This window comes from Myotis nattereri, assembly GCF_964212035.1.
Source record: "Myotis nattereri genome assembly, chromosome: 8".
Taxonomy (NCBI): Eukaryota; Metazoa; Chordata; class Mammalia; order Chiroptera; family Vespertilionidae; genus Myotis; species Myotis nattereri.
The window spans coordinates 48,251,641-48,278,474 of NC_138083.1; the positions used below are offsets into that span (position 1 = coordinate 48,251,641).

Consider the following 26,834-nt stretch of genomic DNA (forward strand, 5'->3'; position numbering starts at 1 on the left):
TTATCTGTAAATAAGTACCATAGAGAGTTCTTGTGAGGATTGTAATGAGATACATGAAAACTTATGGTTCAATTTGTAGCACATATTGAGATTAATTCATGATAGATGCTACATCCCTTTAAAAAAAAGTCTTCCCTGTGCCAACCTCATGCACCACTGACTTAGAATGTCTCAAGCAACCTGCAAGAACCTCTTTTTAGAGAGATAATACTAGAAGATCTTACCAGTGGCAGGAGGGACAGATAGAGAGCACAAATACATAGTATAGGGATGTTCTTGCCATTTAGTAAGTTGGGAAGATGAATGCAGAAGACAGTGCAAGTCAGAGAAAGAACTTGGAATTAAATTAGAAGAGTAGAAGCAAGGCTTGCCCACCACTGAATGTTGCAAGTTTAGTGGCTGAAAGTGTAGGACTATATGTCAATATTCAACTGTATTTCCCATTGTCTGCCTTCTCAGCTCCATACAGAATCCTAACAGTTACCCAAGACCTAAAGAAGAGGGCTATTACAAATTATCCCAACCATGGCCAACTTGCTTATAGCTTTTTATTTAGTAAGAGAGGAGTCTTGTTATACATGTAGTCCCAATGAAGTAGTTTATGATCAAACATAGCAATTTTTTAAATCATTGTTAATATTTACTCATAGAAAATTGAATGTGATATTCTTTATATATCAGGACTGTCTGGGATCTATGATGATGCACCCCAAACTCTACTGACAAATCACATAAATTACAAGTGGCCAAAAGAGGGTAGCACATCCACAGAAGAAACAAAACATACGTGAGTGTGGAGTAGTTCTTGTTTGAATATATTCACTGCGGGTGATGTGGCCAGTCCTCTTCCATGCCTAGGAATTTGACATAACCATCCCATTCTTGCCAGGCATTTACTACTTCTTCCTGTCTAAATAAAAATGTCAATCAAATGTCCAATATATGGGGTCTAGGCCTAATATGTAGGCATCCTTGTGTCATCTGCTTAAAACTTGTGCCTCTCCAGGTTTATATAAATTAAACAGCATTCATAGATTTATCTTTTTTTTCTCCTGAACAGATTCTCCCATTTCCTATCCTTCCTGGAATTTTTATTACAGTAAATTCAACTCTGGGTAGAGCACATTCCATCCAAAATGAGTAATTAACATTATTCCACTTTGGAAAAACAGATTATCACTATATTTACTTATGTTACTTGTGCCAGCAAAACACATTCTTTCCAAGTTTCAAGACTTAAATGCTCTTATTTTAATAATGGCTTTTTATCTCAACTGGACTGAAGTTTGGGGAATTTAATGAAGGGATCGAATTTACAGAGGACATTTTGTTTCTTTTGGAAGCGTCACAATAGTGATCATTGCTGCTTTATTTTTAAGATGATAAGAGTAAGTGTAGAATCTGGTCAAATTTTTTCCTAGGTAACATCCTAAGAGTGTAGGACCTGGGTGTTTGGGGAGGGTCAGTCACCTTAGGTATTGAGATGACAAGGCAGGGGTCCCCAAGCATGAACATATCATGTATGTTCAATGCCTCTCCACATAGAATATTCCTCACAGGAGCATCTGCAAATAGGTCTTCTCTTTCAGTAAACTTTCCCTTGGGGCAGGAGGGGGTGAGTACAGGGACAGGAAAATTCACCTTGACATTGCTGGGGGAGGAGGAGGTGCAAGTTAGGATACACTGTGAAGCACATTTTATTAACCATGTCACTTTCATTAGCTATCAATAACATGTTCCCTTATTCATTCACAGAACTACTCTTTTTCATTTTCCCCTTCTTTCCTCCACGTACTGAATGAATGGCTCTCTTCTGCCCATGGGCACATTTCCATAAAATTTTAAAAGAAAGACAGTGGTATAGCTTTCATTTTCTTATTTGTTACCTACACATGTCTAATTCTTACCTTGATCAGACCTGATATTATTGCCAACCCAAAGCCTTTTTATTGGATCTCATTTGAGATCCCACATCCTGGGAATTGAAAGCAAACACTGAGACTCTGACCAATTATGAAAATATTGTTAACATCTGTGTAGCAATTTTACGTGCTTGTTGATAACCCTCAAATAGGAAGGTTATTGTCTTCCTTGGCAATAGTGTAGATTCAGGTCTTTAGCTGCCCTTTCAACCTATGTTAATATGACTTTCATTCATTTTGACATTGTAGAGAAAAAGTCATGGGCAGTCGGGAAGAAAATCGAGTATATAAGCAGAAGTAGGAGTGGCCTGCATTCATTCACACTATATGGGGGGAAATGACAGCCAAGTGAGGTTTCGCTGGAATGGAACATATCCACAGCTTTATCACTCTGCAGGCACATTTTGTCACAATAACAAAGTACTGAGAAAGAACCACTTTTATCTAGGTCAGAATAACAGACGCCCAAGTGTTAGAGAGCTTGGGGGAAACGACAGTTTGCAACATCAGGAAGAAGACTGCAATCTGTACAGAGATTTCATCAAGTCTCCACACTGCCTAATAGTTTTCATCCAGTACATTGTAATTACTCCACTGGCTTCTACTGGCACAGCATTTGGATTTCAGCGTCTACCAAAAGAAAATGAACCGCATTCGATGACGACGACATTTCTAATAAGATGCAGATGGTAAAGGAAACAGATGCCTCTGACATCATCTCCCATTTGCCCACACTGGCAGTCTGTAAACTCATTCAAAGGATGCGAGACAAGTCAGGCAGTTTTCCAACTCTGCTTCTAGTCTAAAAAAAAAATGCAGCCCGTGGTGCCTCAGCTTCCTTTGAGTCATATGGTGATAATTCCACAAAAAGAAGTTTCATTCTAAGTCTGTGTTGGGCTTTAATGCAAAATTAATCATGGGGGGGGGGGGAATCCTGGAAAATACAGGGAGTTTAGCCATCAGTAACTGCGACTGATTCTGCATGACAGTGACAAAAGGGACAGGATGGGAGTGGTGTGATGCTAGCAGCTGTGGCTTCAAGGAGGCAATACAAAGAAAGGAGTTTTACACAGGCAAACAGGTCCAAAATACTCCACCAGCCCTTGGCACCCAGATTATGCAAAGACTGATTCCATTACTTCAAAGGAGAAAACGTTAAGGAGGCTGTTTAGGTCAGTTTCTGATCTGCAAAAAACCATATTCCTTCTGTATGTCCATCCGTATTTTATAGAAGGAACCTTATAGTTCAGACATAAGTTTCCACCATTTCCCCAGTGATATCACTAAACATTATACACAGTAAAGGATTTATTTTCTAGTGCAGGATAAACATGTTAGAAGACCTTTTATAAAAAGCTAAGGAACCTCTGTAGTCCATCTTAAAAGCAAGAGATGCTTGGGTAAAACAGCCACTGAAGGCCTTGAGCAGTCTTTGAGGTTCCAGGACACATCAGCACAGTTGCAGATGAAGAGAGTTAAGACAAAAACTTTAAAAATCTTCCTGTATTTCCTGACCACAATAGAACTTCATCTGTACCTCTGTAGTGGAAGCACTTTAGCAGAAAACAATTCAGAAACAAAGGCAAGAAAGTAGTGACATAAAAATTAAATTGTGCTCCACCAAATATGGTGTCTATTTTTAAAACAATCTCTCTGTGCAAGTAATTAACTGAACACACACATTCTCTTCTCTCTCTCTCTCTCTCTCTCTCTCTCTCTCTCTCTCTCTCTCACACACACACACACACACACACACACACACAGTTACAAGAATAAACAAACTCTTCTAATTCATGTCCACAAATTGGGTTAGAAAGTATTAGTGCAAATTTCTGCTGACCTGCAGCACTCAGTCCATAAACTTTGGGTATCCTAGACGGTCCATCAGTGTCCAGCAGATGTTTTCAATCTGTTTAATTTTATCTCTAGGCAAGTTTTGTTTCCAAACATTAGTATTACTTGGTGATATTTCCCCTTCATAGGGAAGATTGAAAAGGTTCGTGGAAGTGGCAAACAATATTTGGTTTAAACTAGCAGGAGACAAAGGGATGCCAAGGAAGGCAAAAATCCTTTCAGTGGTTTTCTGGGGGAAATGCACAATATCTTCAAATTTGATCAGCTGGTAGCTGGTAGGTAGCAAATCTGCATTTATTCTCAGGGCTGCTGCTGTGTGTGCCAACCACAAATGAGACAACAAGGAGACTGCGTTGGACTTGGGTTTTGATAATTCTTTCCTTAATGATTCATACTCCAGAGCATAGCCCGAATTTAAGCTACATCTGCCTTTACCTCCCTCTACTTTAAACAGTTTAGCTAAGCGCTCTGGTATATTCTTCAGAGAGTAAAGACTTGGTTTGCTACTGTACAGCATTGAATAAATCCACGCCCGAGGGTCCCTTACTACATACAATGCCCTCAGCGAAGATCCCAAAACTTCCTGAAAAAAATGAAGCTTTAAGGTCCAGCTCCCACTGCTTAGACTGAGCACAGGCCGTGCGCTCGGGAAGTAAACCAGGTGTCTCCTCAAAGCCCTAATGTATTCAGCATCTCTATCAAAGGCGCCTTTCATTCTACTTCTTTGTTCTGACAAAGACTCTCTCCTCTTCGATTTTCTTTTCTTGTCCTTATTCACTATAAAATATTGGGCCAGTTTACCCCTACTGGATTCATGCAGATGGATGTTTTGCAAATGCAGTTTTGTATCTTGGACTAAAGACTGCAGCCAGCCTCGGAGTAGACGGAAATGCACACTGTGGATATCTGATGCCTTCCATTCGCAGGCGTCTACAAAGGAGTCAATTTCAAATTCCGTCTCAGGGATATCAATGTAGGCTGTGGGAACCCTGATGTAGAGAAAATCACTACTGTTGAAAAATAGTTGTTTGAGAATTTCAGCTCCTGAACCAGGAAGTGAGGTAATGACAACATCGGGACGATCAACGTGGTGCCCTTGGGAAGACACAGACTTCGTGCTGGCCTCCATCTCCGTCCGTGCCCATTTTGCACAGATGGGCTGAGTGCAAGTGCTCCACACATCCAGGAGCTCGATAAACCACAAGACAACAACAAGTATTAGGATCCATCGCATTAGCTTTCTAAAAGAAAGGTAAAACCGCCACTGAAAAGTTAAAATCAACAAGCTAATGCACAAAATCAACCCAATTGCTATATTAAATTTAAATCCAAAGGGGAAAATAACTTTATCCTGTCTTACGGGCCTTACTATTGCTTGAGAGCCCAAACCAAATCGGGTGATTTGGCCCTGATCAGCCACATTGGCAAAGCCACCAAATCCCAGGTAACTGAATCTTGTGTTCAGGTTGTAGTAGTCAGTTACAATGGAGACAACATGTTCAGTATTGTTGACGTTGAGAGAAATCTGAAGTCCAGAGTTGGAATTATCAGTAAATCTGCAGCTGGAAACATTGACATATGGCCCATGAAAGACATATGCAATTCTTGTGATTGTGGATTCCATCTGAAACGTAACGTTAACAAACTGGGTCCACCGTTTCTTAAATTCAGCAGCTTGCTCTGCTTCCTGTATACTAGCAACGGGGCTATTGCCATGGTAATCAAACCAAAACATTTTGTAGTGTGCATCCCACACGTCCATCATGGCGCCATTATACTTGTTCATAAACCTATATGGGATGTACTTAAAATCAATATCCAGATTATGAAAGAAGGCACTGACAGATTTTATTGGGGAATCATCTTGCTTCTCAATGTGATCGACAACTAGCAAAGTTTGAGAATTTAGGAGAAGCAAAGCGCGATACACACTTTTTAGCTTCATTGCTGAAGAGTAAGCAGACACTGCCTCCCCACTCACAAATATCATTTCCCCGTGTTGAGAGGCAGTAATGATTTCCCCTGCTGCGTCACCAACCTCCTCACTGGTCCACTTGAGCCACTGTGCACATTCTCCCAGTTGACCTTCCCAGGGCTTATTACACTGGCTCGTGGGTGATGGCGCAAACACCAATACGTTGTTAAGGTGGCTCAACTTAGGTCCATAGAGAGCTTCGGAAACAAATACTTGCCCATTGGGAGCAAAAGTAAATGAGTTCTGATCTGGATGCTCATGTCCTGGGTTAAAGCTTCTCCACCCATCAATCCAGGAGTATGGCTGAAAGTGAACTATGTCATACACAGCTCGACCTCCTAGTTTCCCAGATTTAAAAGACACAAAGGTATTGGTCTGGGTATTTGGCAACCCAGCCCCATAAGTAACAACACCCCAGTTAGGGAATGTGTGCATCTTTGCAGTACCATATTCAGCAGGAGGCTGTGGGGTGAGCTGGGGATCATACCAGATGTATTCAGTGTGAAGAGTACTCCACCTCTGGGCAGTGGAGGGGACCATTGGTCCATCTTTAGGTCGGTGCCTTCTAATTTGCTGAGCTAACCAATTTCCAGCTCCATTCTTTAAGATGAACTTATCCAAGAAAACCAACTGGCTCTCTGGACCATAAAACCAATTATAATTGGAATCTGCTATACCCACAGTTCTTTGGAAGCCCGGTAAAAGGGTGGCATAATAGAACCAAAAGTGCATTTTTAACCAGTTATTATCCAAGTTGTTGATGTTAAAATGGCGCTGGGCCAGAAAGACATACTGTGTGACTGATTTAGCTGTGTAGCTCCCATATGCCACACCTTCATCCAAAGAACCATCAACAATATGATTCAACAGAAACATGGTCTTTTCCATCACATCTACTACAACTTGTTTCCATAAATTTACTTTAGGCTCTCTTTCTACACCAGTCACCAAGGCCCCGGTGAGCAGTGCTATCATGTTAGTAGCTTGGTGGTTATGAAGAAGTTGTTTGCCCCATGAGCGGACCTTGGAATATTCATACATTTCCTCGGTAATCACCCATATTTTCTCCAGGTATTTTTGTCTCCGATGATCATCTAGTAAGTTATATAAAAAGTCAAAGGCAGTGGCAAAGCCTGTTAAGGAATGGCCAACTGGGACCTCATCCCCTGGTGCATTCTCAACTAGCCAGTCTTTGTAGCCAACCATCCTGTCCATATATTCCAAGACAAATTCAAAGGCAACCTTGTCTTCTGGGCATAACAAACAGTACAGTGCTAAAGGAGGCAGATTGTTACCATAAATTTCATTCCACTTGGCAGCAAAATCAGCATGCTTGGGTGGAGGTAGGTAGTATGTTGGGTTGGACAGCATGACTGTCACTGCACTTCTAATAGCTCTAAAAAGATGCAAATGGCTTGTGCGAGACTTTTGTCTCATTGTTTGGATTTCTCCTGCATCGAAATATAAACTTGGATGAAGCATACTTTTTTTCAGCTTTTGGTTGGATCTGAAATCTTGCACTTTCTGTGTCTTAAACTGATCTATATCATCTGCAAAAACTGCCCAGTCAGAGTAATTGCTTACAGATTCCTCAAAAGTTGAGAAAGCAAACATCACTAATGCTAAAAATAAGAAATGTCCTGTAAACATTAACGCCATGATCCATCAGGGAGTTCCTTTCCTTAGGCAATCATGTCAAACAGAGTGCTCAATGTGGTTCCCATCTGCTCAGTATAAAACACCCATTTAAGGCCTTGATAAAACAAAGACTATAAATCGCTTATGCTGTGAAATCCAGCTGATAGTTGCTCCTTCAAAGCAAATACGATTGCCAAAAAGAGAAAACTTACACTGTATATCTGCGTCACTAACACAGTTTCGCTTCCAATAAAATTTCAAGGAATGTTAAATCCTCTAGTTTTTCCATATCACAGAGCAAACAGTGATATACAGACTCAAACATACTATGACTTTAGGATTTACTTCCTTTGCATAAATTTAACATGAAGTGTCAAAACACACACTGTTTAAAAAGAAAAAGAAAAAGAAAAAGGAAGAAAAAAGCACTCCAAACTCCAAATGAAGTCATTCCTAGCATAGGAAACCATCGCCGGAAATAAAATCACCAAACGTGGGTGATGTCCTTGTGTGTGTGTCTACCCAAAGAAAGTGACAAAGTCTGAAATCCTTGGGGTGGATTCGGTTGTTTTTCTTCTCAACTTTTTACACTTCGGGCTTTGAGAATTTTTTCTTCTTCGTTTTTGGGAGAAAAACATCCTCAATAAGTGTCCAAAGTCCTACCTGGTTTTAAAAATCTCAAAATTCCTGCCCTCATTTCAAATCTGTCTTTTTCAGGCCTTCTTACTTATCAGCCTATTATGACCCAGAGGAAGCATTTTCATGTCTTCTTTTATCAGCTTCATCTGTACAGCTAGAAAAATCTAATCTCTTCAGCCACCTAGGTACATCTCTTCCAATCATGAAGTAACCACCAGCGGGGAAAGAAAACTCCCCTTTCACCAACAATGACGGCTCTTTTCTGTTCCTTTTTCATGACATTCCTTTCTGGGAGGAAAAAAAAACACAAAGAAAATTCTCTGAGGCTACAGGTATGCTGGGAGTGGATATAAACTGATATCTCAATTCGTGTACTGGACAGAAATTTCGGAATCACAATAAATCTGTTATTAAATACAATCTAAGTTTATTCAATTGATTCTTTTTTTATTACTATTATACCTTTAAATGCACACATTAGGATAACAAAGAATAGTGGCAGATGACAAGCAGCTACAAGATATAACTTTGCCCCACGGTATTTATTTTAACTGTGGCTGGCTTTAGCCATTTAAAATGTTTTAAGGGGGTGAGGGGTAATGAGGGGTAGAGGGGTTCCAGTGTATGGTGACTAAGGGAAGGAGATTTGACTTTGGGTGGTGGGCACACAGCCAATATACAAATGATGTATCACAGAATTGTGCACTTGAAACCTATATAGTTTTATTAAGCAATGTCACCCCAATAGATTTAATTTAAAATGTAAAATAAATACAATGTTTTTATTCGAATGCAGTTTACCCAGTGAGTCCTGCTATGATTCTTGTTGTTTCAGGCACAAACGACTCAGCGATGAAAAGCAAAAGTTGCAAGGACCTTTTTAGATTCCGTCTGAGGGTTTAGCTTTCATGGGATCAGAAGGTGTCCCTGTAAGGGACCAGTCACTTCCCTCAAAGGAGAAATCATGACAATGTGTGGGAGCAGAGAAGGGCAGTTCCGCTCCCACCTCTCACCTGTAGCCTCGCTTTCCATCCTCATAAGGAACCAGCAGAGGGAGCTCAGACCCAGACTTAAGGAGTCCCTGCGAGTCTTCGGATGGGAAGAACCCTACCCAAGTTTCAGTCCTGGACAAGTCTCCTCTCCGTGGGAAACGTTAACCCGAGGAGTTTTCCTGCTCGGCCCCGCCTGTTGCGTTTTTTAAATACGCTTCCTACGAACGTGCCGCCCCCATCCTGCGCTTCCCGCTCCGCGAACTCCGGCGGTGGTTTGGGGACAGAAGACCCCTGAATGGTCAAGTCCACTTACCTTCGCAGATCCGGACAGGGTCCTCCGGCGGCGCTGGGCCCCGATGCGGCGGAGGCGGGGAGTTGGAGAGAACTGCGGTGCGCAGGAGGCCTGGCCGTGCGGCTCCGCGCAGGGTCCCCGGAGCCCCGGACCCCGCGCTCCCCGAGCTCCAACAGGCTGCAGCCCCGCGCTGGTCCCCCACCCCGCGCGGACACGCTTGCCCTCGGGGAACGCCGGACGTCCCCGGGCCGCCCGGGACCGCGGGAGGCAGGTCCGCGCGCGGAGGACGCTCTCGGGGACGCCGTGTCCAGCGGAGCGCCGGCGTCCCCAAGCCGCGATGCCCGAAGCCGCCGCTGCCGCCGCTCCTTCGTGCCAGCTCCGGCCGCGCGGCCCGGGAGGCGAGAGACAGCTCCGCGGGCCGGGGGCGGGGCGGGACCAGACAGGGGCGGGGCCTGGGCGGGGCCTCGGGCTGGGGGCGGTGGTGAGGAGGCGACACGAGTCGGGATGGGCGGGGCCTCTGGCCGGGGCGGGGCCAGAGGGACTGGGTGCTGGGGCTGCGGGGCTGGGGGCGGGACAGGAGCGGGCGACGGCGGGGCCGGGGCGGAGCCGAGCGCTCTCCTCTCCTATCCGGAGGGGCTCGCGGCCCGCGCGTTCCTGGCTGCCGCGGCCGCCGGGCCTCCGGGACCACGGGATCTGCCAGCCGGGACTTGGGGTGTGTGAGTGTCTGAAGTTCTCGCCCGCCTGCCAGTCTCTTTGGTTATGGGGCGAGGACCACTGTAACAGGGCGCGGGGTGGGAGGAAGATGGAGGAAGCGCTGGGCTTGAGGACAAATGGGAGAAGCAGGGGCTGGTGGGTGAGGCGGTGGGTGTCAGCCTTCACCCTTTAGGAAGAGGGAGGGCTGGGGGGGGGCGGGGAGGCGGGGGAGGGATGACAGGCAGTCTGGCTGAAGTTGCTGTCATATAGGAAAGCAAAATCAGTGCTCCAGAGTAATAGGAGAGTGACTTCAGGGCCACAGATGCTAAAGATCAGGGGGAGCCAAAAAAATATTCATTAGCTTTATGGATTGAAATCATTTCTCCGGCAATGTGGGTAACAAGCAGGTGGAAGGAACCTCTTTTCTTATTAAAGAAATGGAAACTGGAGTAAAGACCCATGGCCGGCGAAAACGGAGTCCCTTGGCTACTATGACACGTATTGCAATTCTAGGGTTAGGGAATCCTAAGGCAGCTGTGAATCCTGTTATACTCCACCTATTGAACTCCTCACAGGTATCGGAGGTTATATTTACGTGTAAACCAACCCGAGATCTGACCTCAACTATCACGAATAACAGCAATAATAAGAACACAGGGAAATATGAAGAGTTGCAAATGAACAAGCCCATCCCATTAAAATTAAAAAAAAAAAAAGAAAGAGTGTCTTGCTAAGATCACTTCCTGGTAAAACCAAACAAGAGACCATTGCTAGGAGAATAAATTTCAATTATTTACCTTGGAGGTGAAAAGTGACTCTACTTCCTCATCCTTCTATTTTGTCCCCTTGGGAACCCCACCGCAGTCCAAATGGTCAAAGTTGCTTTTGCTTTGGCACTTTGATAACTATGCTTATCCCGTTCCTCCCTGCACAGCATCATCTGCCCAACCACCCTCACTTACTAGTTGAAACTTGTCTATTGAAATTCTTTTAATCATTCTCATCTTAGCTCAGATGCTTAAAAATTCCTCTCTAAATACCTCCTAGGTTTCCCCAACCAGAATGAGTCACTCAAGCACTTTGTGATTTGGGTCTATAGTCAGCCCTTAGAGCATTTGTTTTGTGCTTAATATTTACCTGACTGACTCCTGTGCTCTGTGCAAAGCTCCTTCAACTTCCAAGCAGTCACCCATCCCCTCTGTAAGCGCTGTATCTGTGTTTGAAATGAGTTGAACCTTTAACAGTGGGCTTCACGTGGAGCCTGGTCTCCTCCACTGACATTCATTGTGAAGCATGAGTCTTCCTCTGAACTCCAGAAACAGAACTTCCTGAGAAAGTCTGGCTCGTCCCCCTATGTGGTCCACAATTTAGGAAGATGACTCATGGCTTCCAACCTCAGTTATGGGAGAGCATAGAGTTGGGGGAACGAGGAGCCCAACTGCAGAGATTCCTATAGTTTTCTGCAAAGAGGTGCTTTGGAAAGTGCCTAGGAATTAGTGCTATACACCGAGTGAATAAGTATGCACACTTCTTCAGAACAAAATGTGTGGATGGCATTCTTTTATCCTGTGGATCCCAAGTTTCCCATGACACTAAGGCAAGGTGAATCATGGAGGTTATTATGAGCACTAACATCTGGCAGGTGAATATTTTAACTTGCATCTGATCTTTTTTTCAGATTTATTAACATCAACATGACCGTTTTCACTTTACAGATGAATGGATCCAGGTATAGACATTGTGGCCTTTTGGGTTGGCCCCTTGCATGGGTGTTGAAGCTGTGGGATGCAGCTAACGTCGGCATCTTCAGGTGAGCTTTTAGGCTAATTCACATTAAGCAGCATCGTCTCCCAGCTATGAGTGCGTTGAAATAAAACAGGAGCTACAGTGGACCAATGCTAATCTCTGGCAGAAAGGGTGAGTGGCAGATGGCACTATGAAAAATGAAGCGAGGTCCTGGCCAGGCAGCTCAGTAGGTTGGAGCGTCATCCCTGTATACCGAGGTTTGATCCTGGGTCACAAGAAGTAACCAATGAATGCATGAATAGGTGGAACAACAAATTCATATTTCTCTCTCTCTTCCTCTCTTTAAAATCAACAAATAAAAATTTAAAAAAGAAAAATGAAGAGAATCTTGTTTTCTGAGAACTAAAAATGGATAGGTCCAATTATTTATTGCTCCTTCAACATGTGGAGATGATACAAAGTTAGTTATAAATAATGCATCTAACTGTAGAAGGGATGAGCTACATGTTATGTGATTGTACATTAAAAACCTTTATGAGCGCGGCAAGAGACACGTACACCAACAGCTGCTAAATTCAGAATCCTGGAACAGTATCTTATTTTATGTAAAAGAAGAACAGTGCAGTCTATTGCTCTGGGGATTTTCTGCTATATACAAAGATCTTAAATCTACATGAGATTTTACTCGTGATTTCAAAGCACTTATGAAAATCTGGTTTTTTTATTTGAATATCTTTCAACCAAACTACCAGCTAAACCACTTAAAACAGAGATGACACTTTCTAGACTAGATTTCCCAAGGCAGGGCCTTCCTCTCTCCCTCCCTCCCTCCCTTTCTTCCTCCCCCTCCTTCTTCTTTTTCATTCTTTAACAGCTAGACCAGAGCCTTGCACTTTGTGTGGAGTGCATGTTGAATATTGAACATGGAGTCTCACCCTTATTTTATGGCAGAAGAGGAACAAAGTCATAAACCCCTGAAGAGCAGAATCAGGAACTTGTTCTCTCCCAGCCGTGCTCAGAAACTTGTTACTGTAGGATCAGTGATTGGAACTGTGTCTTGGGGTGACTTCACGTGCCACCTAAGACTAGAAAGTCAGCCAACATGATAAGGAGAATCTCTGCAAGAATTGTATGTCTTAAGATCGGTAACTTCAAGTTCCTCAGAGCCTAAGGTATATACTCCATTGCTTATAGAGGGATAAAGTGCAAGCAGTTAAAACAAACCAAGATACCACATGACGTCCCTTGACTGAAATCTCTTGTCGATGATCTGTTGTATTGATTATCTCTTAATAATTGGGGCAAAGATATCCAAGAACTAACCGCGGTTCATTCAGCAACTGAGCACGTGCAGATCTCTAGCCCACGGGCTTACAGAGAACGTGGGTGATTTCATTATTCTTCCCTTCACCCCTGCCCTTCCTTCATATGGTTTTGGCTGAGAGCTCAGATGCAGATTTCCTGAACCAATTACAAGGCGAGATGTGTATTCTAGTGACCCACGAGCTCTTGAGAACCAGTGTTTGCCCCAGCATTTGGGGAGAGAGCAGCTGTTATGGTACAGAAACAGACACCAAACTTAAGCTGCAAAATTTTTTTGCACAATTGACCAGCAATCATAGGCCACACCGATAAGAAAGACGAAAACCACAGATTTAAAGCGGGCAGTAGAATGTGGAAATACTCTTTCTGCAACTGCTTTGAATGCACAACATCTCAAAGTGACAGGGATTTTGCCGGCAGAGCTGCCAATGAAGATGTGGCTGGGAGTCTTCCTTTAGTTCAGTGGTTCTCAACCTTCTGGCCCTTTAAATACAGTTCCTCATGTTGTGACCCAACCATAAAATTATTTTCGTTGCTGCTTCATAACTGTAATGTTGCTACTGTTATGAATCATAATGTAAATATCTGATATGCAGGATGGTCTTAGGCGACCCCTGTGAGAGGGTCGTTCGACCGCCAAAGGGATCATGACCCACAGGTTGAGAACCGCTGGTTTAGTTGGTTTATTCAGCTCTACAGGAGCCTCTCTGACAGTAACCGGATTTTTAAAACTTTTAAAATACCAAAGCCAAGTTCTGAGGACAGAAGTTTCCCCAGAAGTCCACTACTGGTAAAACCTTGTATTTTTAAGTGGGAAGCATTATTGCTACCACATCTGCTTATATACAGTTTTGCTCTTACCCTGAAGGACAATTTTAGACAAAGTGAAATGACAAGGGGAGTAGAGATGGGGCTCTTTCTCTGTCCCCTCCCTGTCTTATACCAGTTTCTCAACCCCAAACCCCAGGGACATTTGGCTCCTCAGAAAACATTGGACAGTGGAGCATGTGTTGATTGTCTCAGCTAGGGCATGGGGGACTGAGGGCATGAGGTGGGCAGGGCCAAGGATTAAACATCCTCCAGCCCCATCCCCACCCCCAAGCAAAGAATTATCCGGCCCAGGATGTTAATACTGCTGAGTTTGAAAAAACCCTGCCTTAGCCCACTGATTCTAACAATCCATGATATGCAAATTGTTGGTAATTGTTTGAATCAAGTCCTGAGGGCTTTCCGTCACCATTTTGTGATTAGTCCCAGAGTTGCTCTTACTCATGTATTAACACGTGGCTTTCTGTTGTTTATCAGATACTGGGTCCATACTCCTTGCTTGGTCAAAGACACTCCTAACACCAGCTATTTCGCCTCATCTAAGAGCCTGGGCTAGGCGACCAGGCACAACTGGCAATAAATCAATTACTACAGAACAGTTTGGGAAGAAGTGACTTTAAGGTGATCAGGAATGCCCTTCTGATGTTAAAAAAAAAAAAAAAAAAAAAGCAAACCCCTTCACACACAGGCACACCTCGACTGCCTCTATTGTCAGAATTCTTTCCTGTAGGACAATGTTTTCAAATTAAAATCCTCGGACCCTTAGTATAAAAAAGCCCAGAGTTTTTGCTAAAAATGCCAGTTTCTCAAATGGGTGAATACTCTGGGTGTGTATAACCCAGGAATCTGCATCTTTCCAGTGCTCCTCAGATGCATGCCACATTGGACAGCCACTGTTCCAAGACGAGGACTCACATCCTTTTCCTCTTCCCTGCACATCTGGGGGGATGTGTCTGCGGGACCCCTTGGCAGAAACATCCGCTGGCTAGCAGGAGCCCAGGGACCGTCGAGGGAAAGGAGTTGATGTTCCAGAATAATCCAGAGACATGTAGGGAAGGACTCTGCAGCTAGTTTCATTATTTCCCATGCTGACTGTTGGCTCACACATGAGAGAGTGAGATAAATAGGATTTATAAAATAGAGGAGAGAAAATTTGATACAGTCTAGGCACAGTGGAACTTGTATCTCACATTTTGGGGGCAAGTTGATTAAGTGGACAGTAGCAGAGGAGTTGGTCCTGGGTCCCTAAGGGGCCAACACACAGTTGGTTAGGAATTCCCCAGAAAACAGTGAGAGTTTAGCTGTGGAGCAGAGGTGACAGGTTGTCTTTGTACAGTGTCAGTCAATAACCTGTCATTGGTGCTGCCACTTAAATGAGATCAAGCCCACACCCCATTCTTCCGTAGCCGTCCTCACCGGAAAGTCTTTGGGAAGTTAGGTTCCTCCCTCCCTCCATCCCAGCCCAGGAGACCTCTCCCCCTGCTTCCGAGCATTGATTTCAAGCTTCTCTTGCTCTGAGGATCAGCTTTACCAGCTCAGTCCTGGGGATATGACTGAACTTGGCACCCTCAGCACAGGTTTATGTTGCCTTGACACTATCGTCAGGCAGAAAGCAAGTATCCTTTTTGGATTCCAAATTCAAAGTCTCAGGAAAGAAAGGATGATTGCACAGCATGGTCGAGGTTCCATCATGACTCACACAGGGATGGAAAGTAGTTCAAGGTCAAATAGTTCAAACGTTGCTACAGGGGCTAACATTAGTGGGTTTGGAATATCAATCATCATAAGAGAATAGAGCTGGGTAGTACCTAAAATGTATCTACCGTGAAATGATACACCAAAGGGCTGGGCTCCTCTGAGACGCGTGCAGTAAGCACTGCATTGGATGGTGGGTCCTTGAGGTGGTGGAGGTTAAGAGACAGGGAGAGGGAAGGAGGGAGGTTGGCACACATCATTCAAAGATACCCAGCATTGCATACTGACTCCTCTTCCTTATCAGTCTTTGGAAATTATTCCTATGATAGAAATTACTAAATTTACCTAATTATAAGAACCACCTAGAAGGGCTTGTTAAAAGTATACAATGTGAGACTGGAGACCCTACCTTAGATTTACAGAGGTAGAATGGGAATGGGGATACAAAGAATTCATATTTTTAAATGTCATTTTGATTATGCAAAATTGGACAATTGCCTTTAGAGAGATGACCTATTTAACATATTACCAGCTGCTTACAATAGAACATAAATTAGTTTTAGATCTAGAAAGCGAGTTTGATAGGGAGAGAGGCGAGGAAAAAAGGTATACTTGAGTGGAGTTATAGAGCTGTGCTATCCAGTATGGTAGCCACATGTGGCTAGTGAGAATTAAATAAAATTAAAATTCAGTTCCCTAATTGCACTATCCACATTCCCGGTGTTCAGTAGCTACGAGTGATAACTATAATATTGAGCAGCACACATAGGGAGTACCCCCCCCCCCCCAATGTTGCAAAAAGTTCTATTGGGCAACATTGTAGAAGCAGCTAGCCAAGAACAGAGAAAGATGCTACAATAGTCCTTTCTGGGGTCCCCGGTCACAGGCCTATGCAGAGTAGGTAGGTGCCCATGGTGTTGATGATGAAGTTGATGTACTAATGCGAATCATAGTAGCTGGCACTTAATGAGCATGTATTAGGTGCAAAAACTTTCTGGTGTACCCCTCCGAACTACCTCCACTGTAGCCGTGGTACCACACTGTCTCACTAGGTACCGGATGTGGGTGAAGTCAGCCAGTTGACTGTTGTCATGTGGAATATAGGGTCCCAGGTAGCCAGATAGTCTGATTTTTTCCAAGGAAAGACAGAATTCTGGATTGTGTGTGTGTGAAATAACCTGATTTTTAAAAATGGCTTAATCTTTTTTAAAACACTGTGAAGTCCAAATAAAATATGTCTGTGAGATGGATTTAGCTCATAAATGGCAAGGTTTTCACTTTTGATTTAGAAGCTCAAAATTAATTTCCTGATTTTACCTTAGCCCAACCCCACCCCAGGAATTCAACTTCCATTTTAATGCTGGAGAGAAAAGTACCATTCTTTCTTATCTTAAGTTATCTACTACTATAACCCCTCTCAGACTGGAACAGTCAAAGACTGATGATGTATTCAAACAATCATATTTATATCTACAGAAATGTATTGCACTTTATTTCCTTCATGTTTTCAATAAATATTCATTAAACGTTCAGTAGCACACTGTGCAGGGCAGTGTGGGAAACCTCTATGGGGAAAAATATTCCTAGTCAAATGGAGCTTATAATGCTCTGGACAGAAAAGGCATAATAAAAAGACAGAATAAGTATGATTTATTAATTCATTTGTTTTCTGTATTTTAATCATTACTTTATGAGATTTAAATGTCTTTGGAGGATCTTCCATATTTTGCTGCCCATTCTTTTCAAAAGCACATTTAAATGGAAGAGAGTGAGAGACTGGTAATGACTCAGGAATGGGAAAGTGGGGAGGAATCTTGACGTTGTAAGAAATCTCCAGGATGTGTGGGTTTCTGGAGGAGCTGCGCCCCCTCTGTTGCAATATCGGGAGTGAGCCAGGCAGGAGCGAGCTGGCTGACTTCTGCGGAAAGAATCCTGGAACTTGTCTTGCTGACCTGTTTCTAGACTTTCCAGCACAGCCAGCCAGAGACTTCCTATAGACACGGAGGGAATTCAAAAGCAACAGACGTGGCCCTTCAGCTATTTGTCTGGGGACCCTTGGGGATGAGACAGAGCTGTTTTCCCTGCAGCTGGACGCCAAGCAGACCAGTGAGAAGGTCCAGCGCGGAAGAACAGGTTGTGCTGTCGGCATACACTGCATCCTGGGCCAGAGCTTTTTAGTAGAGGATTCAGTCAAACCCAAAATACAAGATTGAAATCCTCTCTTGTTGGTCATCTTTTTAACATAATACAGAGAAAAGAAGTGGACAGAACCATGTTTCCTAAAAAGTCCTTGATGATAAGGATCACCAAGGACACTTAATTCCTCCACTGGAAATGCAGATTAAGGGGCTGAGGTGAAATCAGGAATTTGGTATTCTTGGTAGTCACCAGGGACTTTTAGGAAAAAAAACACACAAAACAGAGTAGAAGGAGAAAGAGTGGTTCTCTCCTGGTAATGGTATGGCTCGCCTAGTGCTCATGGTTGCCCGCCTAGATGGTAAGTATAGATGGTCCCGAATTTGAGTCGAGCTCTGAGGCTATGTTGTAAGTTGCTGTGAGACACTGGGCCAGTTACATAGCTTTTCCACATATAGATGCCCTCATCTGTGAAACATGGAGTTGCAGCATTACTCGCTGCACAGGGAAGTTGAGGAGTTCAAATGACAAGAGGCAAGGAAAGCCCTCAGTGCTGAACCTTGGGGATTCTCAAGCAAACCTCTTTATAGTTAAAAGGCAATTTTATGCACTTTGTCTCCTTTCATTCTTTTAGCAATCATGTGAACAGTGTATGATAAAGTCAATGTCATATACCAAAACACCGAGGAAGAGAAAATGTCATATCTGAGGTGTCCAGCAACTTGCTTTCTAAAATGGTCTAATTTTAAAGACAGAATATTTTAAGCCAACATCTCAGCCATTTCTCTAATTTTGCAGATGAAGAATCTGAGGCCCAGTGAAGGAAACAAATATTTTCAAGTTGAGAGACAGACCAACAGCTGGGACCAGAGCCCAGGTTTTTGTAGACAGATCTGCAGTCTTACCATTGCATTGTTGAGGATGTCAAATTCAATGATAGATATTTTAAATTTGTTAACATTGATATTAAAAAAAAAATCACTTCCTAAATAACTAGTCTGTGTTCATCTTAAAATAAAGCAGTTTACACTTTATACACAGTTTAATTTTGCACCAAAATTCTTTCAGAAACCTTTAAAAAACAGGTTTCTGTATCCACCAGAGGTTCTTTTTTAATCTTGATAAGGCATAATAACTTGTACATCAAGTTTACCAATAAAATTTTGAGAACTGGCTAATTGAACTTTTAATTCTTTGAGACTAGATATTGTATATATTTTTTTCTTGTATTCAGAACAATTCCAGCCAGAATTTTAGGCACAGTTTTTACTCAGTGAACTCTTTTGGAATTGAACTGTGGTGGAATCAGACTATGGTAAAATGTTTTGATTTTATAAAAAATCTCTGAAGCACATGTATGGATGAGTCATTTCCAAAGATATCATTTACAAAATTTGAACTGAATTAGAAGCACAATTCTCTGGGCAGATATATGTGTCTGTCTGGAGAATATATATATATACTAGAGGCCCAGTGCACAAAAATTTGTGCACTCGGTGGGGAGGGGGGTCCCTCAGCCCAGCTTGTGCCCTCTCCCAGTCTGGGACCCCTCAGGGGATGACCACCTGCTGGCTTAGGCCTGCTCCCAGGGGGATTGGGCCTAAGATGGCAATCAGACATCCCTTTGGCAGCCCAGAAGCCCTCGGGGGATGTCCACTTGCCAGCGGGGAGCAGGCCTAAACTGCAGTTGGACATCCTTAGAGCTGCTGAGGAGGCAGGAGAGGCTCCCACCACCACCACTGTACTGGCAGCCATCAGCCTGGCTTGTGGCTGAGCAGAGCTCCTCCCATGTGAGAGCACCCTGACCACCAGAGGGCAGCTCCTGCATTGAGTGTCTGCCCCCTGGTGGTCAGTGTGTGTCATAGTGACCAGTCATTCCCAGCCCTTCTGCTGTTAGGGTCAGTTTGCATATTACCCTTTTACTATATAGGATAGAGGCCTGGTGCATGGGTGGGGGCTGGCTGGTTTGCCCTGAAGGGTGTCCTGGATCAGGGTGGGGGTCCCGTTTGGTTGCCTGGCCAGACTGGATGAGGGGATGATGGCTGTTTGCAGCTGGTCACACCCCCTTCAGGGTGGGGGTCCCCACTGGGGTGCCTCGCCAGTCTGGGTGAGGGGCTGAGGCCGTTTTCAGGCTGGCAGGTGACTGAAGCTCCCAACCTCTCCATTTTTCCTTTTTTTTTTTTTATTCTGGGATTTATTTACCTTATATGGCTGTCATTGGAGCTGAGAGCCAGCTTTAGCTCTGAGGCTCGGCTCCAGCTCTGAGACCTCAGCTGCTGAAAGCAGGTATCTGGGGTTTGTTTAGCTTCTATAATTGAAACACTGTTGCAACTCCAGCTCTGAGGCCTGGCTGGCTGAAAGCAGGTTTCTGGGGATTGTTTAGCTTCTATAATTGCAACATAGTTACTTAGAGTGCAGCTCAGAGCTGGGCTGCGGCAGGCGGGGAACCTTGGCTTCCTCCATCACTGGAGCAAGCAAGCCTCCTGTTCACTTCAGCTGCCTGGCTGCTGGCTGCCATCTTGGTTGGAAGTTAATTTGCATATCGCCCTGATTAGCCAATGGGGAAGCGTGTTGGAGGTACAGTTAATTACCGTGTTTGTCTATTATTGGCTAATCAGGGCGATATGCAAATTAACTGCCAAGAAAGATGGTGGTTAACTGCCAACAAAGATGGCGGTTAATTTGCATATGTAGGCGCCAAGCTATGGAGTGAAGCCAGCTGGCCCCAGGCAGAAACAGCAAGCGAAGGCTGGTGTGGCAAGCGAAGAGCAAAGAGGGGGACCCGCTAAGCCCCCGGCCCACTCGCCGTGCGCCATAAGCCCCAGCCCGCCCACCTCACTCCACTGACTCTGCCACACTCCCAGGGCCCGCAAGTGGTGGGCCGGGGGCTTAGCTAAGGCTTAGGGCATACTCCCTGGTGGCCCCACAGCAGGGCATCCTGGCACCCTTCTAACAGGAGTGCGGCCAGGAGAGCTGAGTGGGGCAGGGGCTGCAGGGAGCCATGGAGAGGCAGAGCAGCCGGAGACAAGTTCCTGGGGGTCTGAGGAGAGTGCTTGACAGGAGCCCAGACTGCAAAGAAGGAAGAGGAAGCAGCCACAGAAAGCTCTTCCAATCGCCCTACACGAACACCCTACCCAGCCCCTATACCCCCAGGTGGACGGGGAGGCTGACCAGACAGGAGAAGACCTAGCCTTGGGGGTAGCTGCAGCCTGTACAGTAGGGCCTTGACTTACGAGTTTAATTTGTTCCGTGACCGAGCTCGTAACTCAAATTACTTGTATGTCAAATCATTAAAGTGAATGAGTGAGACACGTGATGCTGGGCTGATGTTGTGAAGTTCACTGTGACGTTCGCTGCACCAACTAGCTGTGGGGTATCTGAAGCTGGCTCATAACCCGAATTTTAGCTCGCAACTCAGAGCAAAAAATCGGCCGAGAGACGGCTCATATCTTGATTAACTTGTTAGTCGGGACACTCCTAAGTCAAGGCCCCACTGTATCTCTGACTCCCAATCTCTTCCCCTGCCACCCCCTCCAGGGGCGCCCACAACAATAGCACGCCTGCAACAACCCGTCAGTGCCCTGGAGGCACTCGAGGCCCGTGGCCTGCCGCTGCTGGGACCCTCTGCTGGGACCAGGCACGCCTTTCCTCCCTACAACTCCAGACCCTGGTGAAGGCAGGCCTAAGCGGCCCCTCAGGGTCAGACTCATCCCCCCCAACACCCCTTCCCCAACAGCAGTGGTGCGCTCTCCGCAGCAGAAGTGCACTGAACCTTGCAGGGGGTGTGGCTAAACCCACCCTCCTAGCCCACTAAGCTGTCAGTTGGACATCCCCCCAGGGCTCCCAGACTGTGAGAGGGCACAGGCCACACTGAGGGGACCCCCCCCCCCAGTGCACGAATTTCATGCACTGGGCCTCTAATCCTATCTAATAATAGACAAACATGGGAATTAACCGTAACTTCGCTACCCTTCCCATTGGCTAATCAGGGCAATATGCAAATTAACTGCCAACTAAGATGGCGGCTAATTTGCATACTGCAAGCGGATCCCACTGCGCCACCCAAAGTGAGATCCCGGCCTGCCGTGTCTTGGGCGGGGTGGGCGGCAGAAGATCTAAGCGGCCGCTCGCCCCAGCGCGAGATCAGGGCCTGCCCTGTCTTGGGTGGGGTGGGCGGGGTGGTCGGGGTGGGCAGGGTGGGCGGCAGTCTTGGGCGGGGTGGCCAGGGTGGACAGAGTGGGCAGGGTAGCGGCAGCATGATCCATGAGAGGGCACAGGTTGGGCTGAGGGACGCCTCTTCCCTGCCAGTGCACAAATTTTTGTGCACGGGCCTTCTAGTATATATATATATATATATATATTTATATATACACACACACTAGGGGCCCAGTGCATGAATTGGTGCATAGGTAGGATCTAACCAGCCCTGCCCCAATCAGGGCAGATCAGGGCTGGGCCTGTCAGAAGGAGGTTGGCCAGCAGACCCTTCCCCCCGAATGGGGTGTAGGAGGCTGATGGGGGGTCAGCAGCTGGGGGAGGGGCTATGGGAAGTTGGCCAGCCATCCCCACCCCCAATTGGTGTTTGTGTGGCGGGGGGCAATCAGGGGCAGAGCTGGCTGCAAGAGGTTGGCCAGCAGGCCCCAAAACTTATTAGGGTAGGGGGGTGATCCGGGGTGGGGCTGCCATGGGGAGGGGCTGCTGGCCAATCAGGGTGGTGGGGGCCCATTGGGGGTGGGGCAGGCCAGGGGAAGGGGCTGCAGGAGGTTGTCTGACTGACCCCACCCCTTATTGGGGTGTGGGGAGCAATCAGGGGCAGGCCTGGCCAAAGGGAGGGCTGTGGGCTGATCAGGCTGGTGGGGACCCATCGGGGGTGGGGTTGGCTGGTGGGAAGGCCCGCCGGGGTGTTGGCTGGCCGCCCTGCCCTCAATCAGGTTAAAAGAGGCCTGATAGGGCCAGTTCACTGGCCGCAGTGGGTGTTCCGGTCACTGGCTATTTATATATATAGATATGAGAGATTGGAGAAAATTAGCCTTCAGACAAGTGGAATCTGGTCTAAGAGAGAAGGGAAGAAAGTCCAAATATCATGCCAAGTCTGAAGAATGTTAGCTTGGATACTACTTATCTATTGATGCACAACAAATTATTCCCAAACTTGGCAACAAAAACAAATGTGTGTTTATTTTCTCTAGTAATTTCTGAGGATTAACAGCTGGGAACAGCTAAGCAGGATGGATCTTGCCAGGATCTCTCAGGAGGCTGTTGTCAATGTCTGTGTTTTAACCACAGTATCTTAGGTGAGGTGTGGTGAGGCCAGACTTCAATCAAGAGAGGGAATGGGCTCAGGCCAGTGTGGCTCTGTTGGTTCATCCCTTATCCCATGGTCGGCAAACTGCGGCTTGCGAGCCACATGCGGCTCTTTGGCCCCTTGAGTGTGGCTCTTCCTAAGCCTTAGGAGTACCCTAATTAAGTTAAGAACAATGTACCTACCTATATAGTTTCAGTTTAAAAAATTTGGCTCTCAAAAGAAATTTCAATGGTTGTACTGTTGATATTTGGCTCTGTTGACTAATGAGTTTGCCGACCACTGCCTTATACCAGTGACGTGTTTGATTCATGGTCAGGTCACATACCCAGGTTTTGGATTCCATCTCCAGTTGGGGCATACATGGGAGTCAACCTATTTCTCTCTCTCTCTCTCTCTCTCTCTCTCTCTCTCTCTCTCTCTCTCTCCCTAACCCTTTCTCTTAAAAAAAAAAAAAATCAGTAAAAATATATCCTGCTGGAAGCTGGTCCATCCTTGCTGCCTGACACAGTGGCTGTAGGGAAGAAACATCTGCACAGCATATGTTTCAAGGGACCTGGCGTATATGGCATACTGTTCTTAGTATGTTTGCTCCCCTTCTTAGCGCTATGTGTTTTAACCAAGGTCACCTCTCTGAGAAAGGTTGTTTCCCCAGGTGGGGATTTTGTCCCTGGAGTTAGGGATTAACAGGACTAAGGAAGAATAAATCAGTGAAACCCCCTAGTGTTACAGAAATACCATCTACTACTTATGAAGAACTTGGACTAAGACTGTTGGCAATAAATTGGGACTTGTTGGGCCCACATTCCCAGGGGTCTGCCCACCAGGGAAAGCATCAAAGCCTATACCCCTGGAGATCCACCGACACAGGGCAGTCCCAGGGAAGGCAAGCAGAGAGGCTGGGAGGACATAACCTTTACTGGGTAGGATAATCTCCTTCAGTCACTTCCTTGTAGCTTATCAGTAGAGCAGTGACCTTGGAATAGCCCTTATAATGGAACACAGAGATTAACCTAGACGGGATTAAACTCAACAGAACTAGATTAACAAACGCCCTAACCTTTGGCATAGAATGGATCGGATTAAAATAAACTGGTATAAGTACAGATGTAACAGGACAATAAAGACTGAACCTGGCTGGAGAACCTGGCTAGAACCTGGCTAGAGATCCTGGCTAGGCTGCTGATCAACTGAATGCGGTTTCCATGTCATTCCTTCTCTGCCGACTCCATCCACACCTTTGGGAACCCCCTGGACCTGCTGGGGTTGGACCCCAACAATATCCTTGGGTGAGGATTAAAACATTTTTAAAAATGAAGTTAAAACTCATGTAGATTCGCTTTTATTGCTTCCATTAAAATCAACTTAAATACCATCTTTAATGTTATTCAAAGTCAGCATGTATACTGTTTACACATAGATTTAATATTGCTCCCTGTCATTAAATAGTTCACCCTTTAAAGGGCTGGGAACCAACTTAACCAATAGGAAGACCACCACCAAAGTTTTAACTTGAGCAAAGGAAGTTGTCTTGCAGTAAATTATCATCAGATCCCCTGCCGGGACCTTGTACCTTGTGTTGAGGGGCATCTGGGTCCTGATTTAGAGCTAAGGCTGTGGGATTCTTTCCATAGTGAGGTCAAGAGGATGAAACAGAGGTCACCTGTGAATCCTAAATTTTGAAATTATTTTCCACGTATCTGTTTGTATTTTTCTTTTGGCAACTTAAAAATATGCTGTTTTTTTTTTTTTTTTTTTTTTTTTTTTTTTTTTTTTTTTTTTTTTTTTTTAGCGGAGTAAGGAAAAGTAACCACAGCAAGAGCCTCAGGGAAACAGGGAACCTCCTTTGGAACTTTGCTGTTGGTTACAGAGTTTCCAAGTCTCCTGAAGTGAAGGTAGATTCTTATCCTTCCCTCCCCCCAACTGTTCCTCTGTTATAAAGTAATTTAAAATCAGGGATCGAAAACTTCCAAAATATATAATTCAAAAAGAAAACCTTAGGCAATTTAAAAATGGATCCAAATGATCACTTTTTTTTTCCATTCATTTATGTAGTTAACTCAATTTCTATTATTCTTCTCAGAAGCCATTATCTTTACACTTCAGACTCATGCTATGCATAGTATTATTCAATGTGCTTTTAATTTGGACTCACTTTTGCTTCCTAAGTCTGTATTATTTTCTAAAGTATGAGGCTCAATATGGTTCAATAGCCTCAAATATTTTATTCCAGTTTTTTAGCATTGCTATTTAAAAACTTTAAACCTTTTCATATTATATAATCAAAAGACTGCAGCAATGTAGAAAACATAATTTCTTCATTTTCTACACATATATTGTTTCTCTATAGAAAATATTTGTTAATCTGTAATTTAACCAGATCACGTGACCTTTATGCTGTTGATTTAACTGCATCACTTTGCCCTTCTGAAGATCTAAGAGTTTTGGATGTCGGTAAAATTAAATAAACTTTTAAAAGTCAAGTGAATTAGGAACAAATTAAATAATGATTCAAAGACCCTTGAGGAAAACTGCAGCCACCCATACATATGTATTTTTTAAATTAATCAAACTCTTTACTTTTAAGATAATCATCTTATTCTGCAGCCATATAGAATATTTGGGAGCTAAAGAAAAGAGCTTTGCTTAAGTAGATTTAGTTTTTAAAAGTGCTTCTGTATAGTTCCACTGTTTGGGTGCTGTGATATAACTATTGCTTTCAAAACTTTGCACAGTTAAAAAAACAAAAAAAATTAGTCCAAAATTAAATGTATAAACTATAAGTTTTTATTATAAATTTATAAGCATAAATTTATACAAATTAAATGTGTAAAACTAAATTTATAAAAGCTATGTTTTTCCTAATCAAAAGTTAATATTCTATAAATATTTTATATTCAATCTATTGTTAAGTAATATAAAAATGTTTAAAAATAGGTTTTATGTCACTATTACTTAGAATCTTTCCTTTACAAAAAAAAGTTGACATATTCCAGTTGCCTCTCATGCTAAGACCTTGTTGTACGGTATACAGAAAAATGCAGCTGTACGGAAAGTATTCCATGAGTTTCATAGGAAACTGGAATTTTACTCAAGATACCATGACGATTTGAACTTAAGACATATTGACAATTCTGACCTTCATTTACTGGTTTTCTGCCATTATTAGTGTGTGCCTCTTAAACTATCAACTAACTCAGTCCCTCTATAATGGCTTAACTGATCTTGAACTTCCCACACCTGGATATCACTGAGTCAGTCTGTTTGGGGAGCCTGTAGCCCGGTGATGGCGAACCTTTTGAGCTTGGCGTGTCAGCATTTTGAAAAACCCTAACTTAACTCTGGTGCCGTGTCACATATAGAAATTTTTTGATATTTGCAACCATAGTAAAACAAAGACTTATATTTTTGATATTTATTTTATATATTTAAATGCCATTTAACAAAGAAAAATCAACCAAAAAAATGAGTACGCGTGTCATAGGTTCCCATCACTGCTGTAGCCAGTGTTCTCATGAAAGTCCTTTTCTAACTATGCTGGCCAGTCAGCTGTCACCAAGTGAACAGAGGTCTGTGGTCAAAACGTGACTTGTCTGAGAGCCAACTTGGAAGGGGCCTGGATAAGCAAACTGATTTTTTTTTTTTTTAATTTATTGCTTAAAGTATTACAAAGGGTATTACATATGTGTCCATTTTATCCCCCCGCCCTAGACAGTCCCCTAGCCTCCCCTATCCCCCAATGTCTTATATCCACTGGTTATGCTTATATGCATGCATACAAGTCCTTTGGTTGATCTCT

At 44.2% G+C, this 26,834-nt stretch overlaps 2 protein-coding genes across 2 annotated transcripts in view; one reads left to right on the plus strand and one right to left on the minus strand.

Moving 5' to 3' along the window:
• Positions 1-949: 949 nt before the first annotated feature.
• On the minus strand, positions 950-7,410 carry DSEL (dermatan sulfate epimerase like; the record flags this gene model as incomplete). The annotated part of the gene is made up of 1 exon (XM_081096452.1): positions 950-7,410. The coding sequence occupies one exon, from the start codon at positions 7,408-7,410 to the stop codon at positions 3,772-3,774; it is 3,639 nt and encodes a 1,212-aa protein (XP_080952578.1). The 3' UTR covers positions 950-3,771.
• Positions 7,411-9,888: 2,478 nt separating this feature from the next.
• The window catches only part of LOC308523056 (uncharacterized protein), a 113,751-nt gene continuing 96,805 nt past the window's right edge, over positions 9,889-26,834 (plus strand). The window contains exons 1-2 of the mRNA XM_081096721.1: positions 9,889-10,024; positions 11,721-11,815. Of these exons, the coding sequence (XP_080952847.1) occupies positions 11,721-11,815 (95 nt within the window). The 5' untranslated portion in view covers positions 9,889-10,024. The remainder of the gene's footprint in view (positions 10,025-11,720; positions 11,816-26,834) is intronic.